Source organism: Ammodytes marinus, assembly GCF_949987685.1.
Source record: "Ammodytes marinus genome assembly, chromosome: 11".
Taxonomy (NCBI): Eukaryota; Metazoa; Chordata; class Actinopteri; order Uranoscopiformes; family Ammodytidae; genus Ammodytes; species Ammodytes marinus.
Window position 1 is genome coordinate 3,457,599 of NC_137215.1, and position 9,880 is coordinate 3,467,478.

At 37.6% G+C, this 9,880-nt stretch overlaps 1 protein-coding gene across 2 annotated transcripts in view; it reads left to right on the top strand.

The window, feature by feature from the left end:
• The window catches only part of erlin1 (ER lipid raft associated 1), a 22,168-nt gene extending 13,179 nt beyond the window's left edge, over nucleotides 1-8,989 (top strand). For both annotated transcript variants that reach the window (XM_080036707.1, XM_080036706.1), the window contains exons 10-12: nucleotides 209-298; nucleotides 868-947; nucleotides 2,099-8,989. In XM_080036707.1, the coding sequence (XP_079892833.1) occupies nucleotides 209-298; nucleotides 868-947; nucleotides 2,099-2,275 (347 nt within the window). In that variant the 3' untranslated portion in view covers nucleotides 2,276-8,989. The remainder of the gene's footprint in view (nucleotides 1-208; nucleotides 299-867; nucleotides 948-2,098) is intronic.
• The last annotated feature ends 891 nt before the right edge of the window (nucleotides 8,990-9,880 follow it).

A 9,880-nucleotide genomic window follows, 5' to 3' on the forward strand; every position in this document is an offset into this window, starting at 1 on the left:
TGCATTCCTCCATAAGACTTGCCTGCTCAATGTACAAAATGTAATATTAATATTTGGAATTCTCCGCTCAGGAGGATAATTCAGATTATTGGCAGAGGTGATTTTATACCAATTAGGACATATTTATGAATGAGGATATTGATTTTAGCTAATAAATTACTTAAAATGTTACACAGTGCCCTTTAAATCTTTTCTGTTTGTCCCGCAGAGGCTCAGAAGATGGCGCAGGTTGCAGAGATTCACTTCGGGCAGAAAGTGATGGAGAAAGAGACGGAGAAAAGGATCTCTGAAATAGAAGGTTAGCACGTACACACGCACACACACACACACAGACACACACACACACACACACACACACACACACACACACACACACACACACACACACACACACAGACACACACACACACACACAGACACACACACACACACACACACACACACACACACACACACACACACACACACACACACACACACACTTTTATTTATTTGATATAATTTTTTTAACTATTCAGGCGGAGGCTTCAAATTAACCTCCTTGGGTTTGTGCCTCTTCATGCACTAAATTTGTGTTGTGCAATTAAATTGTGCAAAAACAAAACCACAAATACCATGCAACATTCCCATTTTATGTTGATGAAACTAGATATTAGTGTGTGTGTGTGTGTGTGTGTGTGTGTGTGTGTGTGTGTGTGTGTGTGTGTGTGTGTGTGTGTGTGTGTGTGTGTGTGTGTGTGTGTGTGTGTCTGTGTGTGTGTGTGTGTGTGTGTGTGTCTGTGTGTGTGTGTGTGTGTCTGTGTGTGTGTGTGTGTGTGTGTGTCATGTGTCTCTCTGAAACACTGTCTCTTTGTCTCTTTGTTTCAGATTCTGCGTTCCTGGCGAGGGAGAAGGCCAAGGCTGACGCTGAATTTTACACCGCGGCCAAGTTCGCTGAATCAAACAGGGTAAAAATCAGACACACACACACACACCACACACACACACACACACACACACACACACACACACACACACATAATCTAATATCTAGTTTCGTCAACATAATATGGGAATGTTGCATGGTATTTGTGTGTTTTTTTTTGCACAATTTAATTGCACAACACGAATTTAGTGCATGAAGAGGCACAAACCCAAGGAGGTTCATTTGAAGCCTCCGCATGAATAGTTAAAAAAAATTATATCAAATAAAAGTAACTGCATATTAACAATGACTTTTCAGAGAATCGGATAAATGTCCGATGCATGGCTGTCTCCGCTTTGCTAGGTGGCGCTGTATCCCTTTCAACAAGTGGTTATAGAGCCACGTCCGGTTCCTTTCCGGCAACAACCCCACTATTTTTTTACGTCGTCTCCTTCCACTTCCTTGTGAAATCCCCGGCAGGAATTCTCGAGCAAGCGCAGAACGAGAACTCCGATATGCGATATCCGATCCCTGTATACATGCAGAGAGAAAGCCGACTATGAACGACTTATCTAGGTGTTCTTATCCGACTTCGCTTGTCCGTTAATGTGCCGATTTGTGTGCGAAGTAGATCGGAAAAAAGGTGTTTACATGCAGTTTAAAAGTCCTGTTGAAGTCTTATTTGTTTATTTACCCGATTATGAGTCTGCATGTAACCGCACTGAGTGTATCTTGATTAGGAATCAAACATGGGTTGCGTTCCGAATCGCATACTCTTTCTTTTTTCTATTCTACATACTACATCCGACGATAAAAAGAATCTAGTTAGGATGCAGTAGGCATACTATTGGGACATACTTTACTCTCTTATTTCATCATAACATTGCGCCTTGATCTTGCCTCTTGCTTTTATATCCGTCGCATCCCCGTTTGTTTTCATATGGAGGCTTCGTCGATGTGACGTCACTTCACGTGCGCAATGGATTGTGGGTCAGAATCGCCCAAATAGGATGCAGTTTTCAACACTAACAATCTTGACCGCATGAAGTAGGACATCCGGGTACTTCTAACCATCCTAAATCTGGCCACAAGAATCGGGACATCCTAAATCTTTTTTCTACCATACTATATAGTAGAAAGTGTGCGATTCGGAACGCAAACTTATTGTCTCTTTCTCCTAACTCTCTCTTCCAGTTGAAGTTAACCCCGGCCTACCTGGAGCTGATGAAATTCCAAGCCATTGCCTCCAACAGTAAGATCTACTTTGGGCCCGAGATCCCCAACATGTTTGTAGAGGGGCAGAGCGGCCCACACAAGGCCAGCCCGCCAGACGTGGAACCAGACCTATTTAAAATGGACTTGAGCGAGTAGGGAATGGAATTCGTCCACTATGCATCCGCGGCGTAGTAGTAACAACAGGTGAACTGAACTCCAGATTAAAGGTGGTTGGCCTTAGCTTTGCACACTAGGCATGGGCTGTTATGATATTCTGATGGTGTGGTAACCCAAAGCAACAATACCAGGTTGTCATGGTGTTGCGATTACAGCGCTCAAAAATGTCTTATTCTGAAATTTCTCGGTATAAAACAAAAAAACGTTTTTTTTTTTTTTTTTTGTTTTTTTTTCCTCGACATCTTTCTTTTTAGCTTTGCAGACTAGGCATGGGCTGTTATGATATACTGATGGTGTGGTAACCCTAAGCAACAATACTATGGGTTCACTGTGTCATGGTCTTAAGATTACAGCTCTTAAATACGTCTTACTTTGAAATTTCTCGGTATAAAAGCAACAATACGATTTTTTTTTTTTTTTTTTTTATCAACATCTTTCTTTTTAGCTTTCCACACTAGGCATGGGCTGTTGTGATATTCTGACGGTGTGGTAACCCTAGGCAACAATAGCAGTTTCACTGTGTCATGGTATTGTGATAACAGTCTCAAATATGTCTTACTTTGAAATTTCTCGGTATAACACAACAAAACTAAAAAACTTTCTTTTTTAGCTGTGCACACTAGGCATGGGCTGTTATGATATAATGACGTTGTGGTAACCTAAGGCAACAATACACTGTGTCGTGGTATTACGACAGGTACAGCTCTAAAAAATGTTTTACTTTGAAATGTCTTGGTAAAAAAAACAATACAATACATTTTTTTTTTTTCTTTTTTTTTTCAATATATATATTTTTTTTTTACCAACATATATAATATTCTGAACATTAACAAACTTTTAGGATAACATAATGAAACCGGTTATCGGCCCATGCCTATTGCACACTTCAGTCTTAACTAAATAAGGCTTATAAGAATCAGTCCATGGAATTATACGCGCACAGACGAGAGGGCTAGGCAAAGATATCGATGCCAGTAGGTTAGAAATTAAAAATTAAGAAGCATAATATAAATGCTTATTTGCCTGGGAAAGGTGACAGCAAGTAGTCGCCCTAATTTACAATATGCTTGCAATCAGTGCAGTGTTTAATTTTGCTGTTGTTGGATATGCATTAATTTTTTTTTTTTTCGTTTTATGCAAGAAGAGTGATTTTCAGATGCAAGTTCATTTAATTTTTTTTGTGAATTTTTATTTTTTTTTCTGGTGTTTTGCTTAACTGGAATTTGTCAGGTGACACTAATTAAAAATGAGCACGATGGTTTGTATAAGGTAAGACACTGCAGGTGAGTAGAGGGTATATTTTCACTAAGCTATGCAAATTTGAAAAATAAAAGATTTGGGATTATTTTTTATTTTTTTTATTATTAATCGAAAAAAAAAATACTATGCACAGGTCTTACAAGCACATTTTTGGCATGTGTTTAAGAACTAAATGTGCGATTAATCAGACAATTAACAACATATGAACACGTTCGTCTGTAATAACCTTCAGAATAGTGCTGAGAATGATAATGGAAAGTTTAGTTGATGTAAGTGCTTTAGAAATTGAGATTTTTGGATCGGAGTATTGCAAAAAAACTAATGTTGAGATAATGTCCGTTTAAAGATGGTTGTATAGGAGAAATATACAGACGCAAACAGACAAGGTTTAGTCAAACAAACACCTGAATGTACATTGTGGCCCTTTCATTAATACTAGCCTGAAAGAAGACATGTTATGGAAGCAATATAGACAAAAAAAAATATATTAAAAAAATTGTCCAGGGCTTGAAAATATGCCGTTTACTGCCTGCAGTGTCTTACCTACAGTGTGTAACGTGGGTGGGATTTCTCTGTGCCAATCTCCTCAATGATAGCGTTCTAGAAAAAACAAGTGGCTTACATTTGTTCAATACACACACACACACACACTCACTCTCACTCACTCACACACACACTCTCACACACACTCTCACACACACACACACACACACACACACACACACACACACACACACACACACACTTAATCAAACTCAAGTCTTTAAAGTTCAAGGTTCTGGTAAGTTCAGTTTTTTAATAATTAACATACAGTGGCGTCAGGTTGGTCGTAATGTTGTTTATTTTTCCTGTTTCACTTGGTGAGAAGTTTAGCTAGTAAATAGTTTGTGATTGATTGAGAGAAACACTTTGAGATTCTGCACTAAGGCCTGTTCTAGCATTTACTGTGAACTGTTCTGTTGAGGTTAAAGCTGGGGTATGTGATTTCTGATTGGTCAAAATTAACATGAGTGGTACACTTTGACCAATCAGAGCGAGGCTCCGATTCTTTAAAAAAAAAAAAAAAAAAAAATCCGATTCTCTGTTCTTATTGGCTGTTGGGGACTGTCAACTGTTCAAATCTCTATCCCAACTGCTATTTTCTTCCCAGATTCTCCACCCCAGCTTTAAGGTTCAATTGATCTTATTAAAGCCCATGTAAACCTGGTCGAAAACAGTGAAAAAAAAAAAATCAATCAATATACAGCTCTGGAAAAAAATGAAGAGACCACTCCAAATGTTCAGTGTCTCTCGTTTTACTATTTAGAGGCATATGTTTGAGTAGAATGAACATGTTGGTTTTATTCTACAAAACTACTGACAACATTTTTACCAAATCCCCCCCCCCCCCCCCGCCCCCTCAAAACAATATTGTCATTAAGAGCATTTCAATTAAGTAATGTTGAGATGTAGATTTAAGAAAAATCCAGACTGGTCTCTTAATTTTTTTACAGAGCTGTATGATGATATCAAGTTTGGGTGTCTCGATACGCTTTTACAAAAATCTGATTTGAAATTTAATGTTCGTAAATATTCTAAAACTTACTGTCTAGACCATTTGACAGGACTGTGTTGGCGTGGCCATATCAAACACTCTCCATGGCAACAGTCATTGTTTTTTATAGAACATTCAGGCAAAGAGAACTGCTGTGATTGGTTCAAAAATACTTACTGTGTCATAAGAACCAGAGCATAGCCCATAGCCTCATCTAAACCTGAATTTCTGTAAAATTGTATCGAACTTAATTGACAATATCTTTCATTTGGATTGATAAATATTAATATGCCTATAACTCTTTTCAGATGCTTTACTATCATGCAACTCACTCCCCATATGACATCGCTAGAAGGATGATTTGGGTTTACAGTTTACAGGGGCTAAGTTAACACGTTAAAGCTGGGGTATGTGATTTCTGATTGGTCAAAGTGAACATGAGCTGTACACTTTGACCAATCAGAGAGAGGCTCCGATGATTCTCTGTTCTTATTAGCTGTTGGGACTGTCCATTCACTTTGGCACGACGTTGTTGGTGTAGTAGAGCGTGTCAGGGAGGGACCATAGGGGAGGGACCAAAGAGAACAAGTGGAGCGGTTGAGGTATTTGGATTCGAATCTCTATCCCAAACTGCCATTTTCTCCCCAAATCCTCCACCCCAGCTTTAAGAAAGGTTGATTTAATAGTTAAAAATTGTGGAATACAAGAACGTGACAGTAAAACAGTTGAATTATCATTATTGTGCCACTTTGAGGAGGTCGCAAAATGTCTTCCTTAACAAGAAGTTTATGCATTTTTTTTTTCTTATTTTTTTTCTTTCTCCATCGGATATTATAAGGGCCATAACATAATTGCCTAAATCATATTTACTCTACTCTACTTTTACTCTATTCTACATCTACTCTACTCTAAATCTACTTTTCGTTAGCCTAATTGCATAATTGCCTAAGTCATATTTTAAGGGTTATAGAGCCGGGTAAAGTAGATGTAGAATAGAGTAGATGTAGAGTAAAAGTAGAGTAGAGTAAATGTGATTTAGGCAATTATGCTACGAAGCTAACGAATGTCTCGTGGCTTGATTTAAGATGATTGTTGATGATTATAATAGTGCCTGCGATTGTCTGCGTTGTTATACTTTAGCTTAATCCTCACATGGTTAAATGTAAATTCTCAGGAACATTTTTTACTTTTATTTTGGTAGAACGGCTGCTCAATGATGGACAGGGCTTGCACTCTTAAAAAATGAAAAGTAAAACAATATACTCAAAATCTGCAAGGGAATCTATTCTTTTTTTTTTTTGCGTTTATTCTGCACGGTTAAATCTGTTGTTGGGTTAAGCCTAGAGTTACATTCTCCGCGAGAAGAAAGAACAAAGATCTGGGTGACAGAGCTGCGAGAAGAAAATGACGTCATTTTCTTCTCGCAGCTCTTGTTTAGCTTGTTCTCGACCCATCGTCCGGGCCGAACTTTATTCTCGCAGCTTGTCCGAGAACTATTGTGTGATTGTTCAGTCTGAAGTCATTGAGGTAAATCAATCAGCTGGTGCTACTATGGTAACAGCGTGTGACGTGTGCCGCGGTGAGGAGTTCGGCACTTGAGTTCTCGTGAATATGAAATGTCCAGACCAGAAAGAACTTGGTTCTTGTTCTCGCAGCTCTGTCAGTGAGAAGTTTGTTCTTTCTTCTCGCGGAGTGTGTAGCAGGCTTTAGACAACACACAAGTCGGAACAGTGAAAGTTTGGAAACAAGAAAATAATAGGGTATTTGAAGATGTCATTTACCTACAAAAAATATATGATTAAAGTAACGTTTTTATTTCGTCTATTCAAAGTGAGTGACTGTGATATTTGATGATATAATGAGGACATGTTGTTTAGTCTACAGTAGAAATTATACAAACAGATGAATGCTAATTTTCGCTGTCAAATAATTACTTTTGTCTATAACTCAAGATTGATGTCACGCCAGAATTTTTCAGTATTTGCTAAATGGGAATCGGTCATTAAATGGATTTTACTGGCAAATTCACAAATGCTCTCACACGCACACACACACACACACACACACACACACACACACACACACACACACACACACACACACACACACACACACACTACACTTAAAGGAATAGTTCATATATTTTTATTTCTAGCTTGTCTCACACTCGCATTCAAAACAAGGACAGAAAAACCAACTGTGTGAATTTTTTAAGAAAACGAAATTGGCAAAGCTCGCTCATTGCTAGTTAGCTTAGCTCAAATACTGGTAGTCAATGGGTAGCGTTAGCCTCAAATAGTATGTATTTCATTTTAAAATCAGATAACGTGTAAAAAAAAAATATATAGAGTGCAACATAACGTGGTGAAATAAACAAATCCCAACAAGCACACAGGAGCATTTTGATGTTGTAAAGTGTATCTCCTGACTGTTGGTTGAGTCAGGCTAATGCTTCCATTGACTACCAGTGTTTGAGCTAAGCTAACTATAGCTATGAACAACCTTTGTCTATTTCTAATTAAAAAATACACACACACACACACAGTTAAAGGAACGGTTTCTGAGACAGCGAAGTCTAAAGTCAAATGTTTTTCTATAGCACATTTAAAAACAGTCGAGCAAAGTGCTGTACAACATTCAATACAAAACAAGCTGAAAAAAAAATTAATATTCCTTTGAGAATTAGTTTAGCTTATGATCAGTTTTGTGTGGCTACGATGAGCTACAATGCTACACACAGAAAAATGCTATTTGTTCTAACTTCTAATTAAAAGGTGGATGATGTTGGTAACGCTTAAGTTTGGCTTCGAGAGCTGCAAGTTGGTGCTCGTTTTTACTGTATTTTTTTGACGCTTATGGATTTCATTCAGCTCTGAAATGCTTCCTCTACTCATAATTCAAGCCTTAAATAATAGATAATAATAAAAATTAAAATAATAATAATAATAACTATGGGTTAGCCCCTAGACTTAAAGGTGCTACGAGGAACTTTTAAATATTTCTTAAACAGTCTCATTTTCCCTCTGATGATTATAAATGACATGTAACAGCAAACAAGACCCATCAGTGCAAAGAATGCTCTTTTTTTTATATATATATATAGTTCCTCTTAAAGCCTTTGTCATGGGTATACACTCGCTCACCCAGGAACTACAGCTGGCGTGGTAAAAGCAAGAATTAACACAAAACGAAAGTTCCTCGGAGCACCTTTTTAACGATACAGTGGTTGTTATGAACTAAAAATCTCCACTGGAACTTACCTGAGACTTCTTAATAGGGACTTTAAGCAGCGGTGTTTTAGGGACGGCTACGGCGCCAGGGAAAGATTCCAACGGGCTCCACTATCACCTAGCAACACTTAGACCGGCTACTTGCTGCAGTTGGTGTAGCGCTCACATCGTCAAAAACCCTGTTCTGCCGTTGTAAACAGACGGACTAACGGCTTTGACTCGCTCTGACTACAGCGATAGGAGGTGGTGACATATGTTCTCGAATGCTCAAAATTCTACTCGACCGCCGTAGCCGTCCTCTCAACCGGCGTTGCTTAAAGTCCCTAATAGCTTGGGAAAGACAGAATTAACCGCAGACACTACAAGCGTTTTGGAATATCTTTCGATGTTTACGTTGACCTCGGAATGGCAGTTTTAACGCTGCATTTTGCATTTTCTTGTTGCTTTGGTGATGATTGGTTTAAATACAGATGCAAAAAAAAGGGGAATGGATCACTCATGAAAATAATTTAGATTTTTTTTTTGATTTTTTTTTTCTCTCAATATTTTGTACGACCTGTGAATTGAAACATTGTCTCCTTGTTTTAAAAAGGTTTATATGCAACAAAAAAAACATGTTTTCAAATTTGACAATGTTCTTTATGTAAAATAAAAACCTATTTTGGTACATCTCTTTTTGTGTGTGTGTTTCTGTGTGTGTGTGTGTGTGTGTGTGTGTGTGTGTGTGTGTGTGTGTGAGAGAGAGAGAGTGAGAGTTTGTGTGTGTCTGTGTGTTTTTTCTCCCAAGAAATGTGTTTGGAATTTGTACACATTACTGAAAAATTCTGGATTTTCTCCATATTGACCGTACAGCATTTTTTTTAAAAATAACATTCTGAATATTGGTCAATACTTCATACTTGGTCATTGTTGGAAATTATAATGAAAAAGTTCAACTTAATTGGGTTCGATTGATTATTTTTTTACAAATATGTTTTTATAATTTTCCTCAATAGCTTCCATATTATGTCACCTAGTGTCTTCAAAGCCTTTACCTTTATCTTAAAAAAACAATCTGACTGAACCCTTTTTGTAATACACTTTCCTACCAGCAGGGGGAGACCTAACATCATATTAAACACCTACACACATTAGTAAGACAGTTATTCTCTTGATTGTTACCAAGTTTGTAAATCTAGGCTATAGAAAACGTATTTAGTTGAAGAAAACATCTAAATAAAATGAGAGCACATTATATAACAGTGAGAATTTTTTTAATAAAAAATGTTAGACAAAATAAGGGGCCAGCTTCAATGCAGTAGTGTGGGATTTGCCTTTCTCAAGCAAATCAAATCAAATCAGTTTTATTTGTAAAGCCCAAAATCACAAATAGACATTTGTCTCAGTGGTCTTTACATTCCATACGGTATGACACCCTCTGCCCTTATCTATCTATCTATCTATCTATCTATCTATCTATCCATCTATCCATCTATCCATCTATCCATCTATCCATCTATCCATCTATCCATCTATCCATCTATCCATCTATCCATCTATCCATCTATCCATCTATCCATC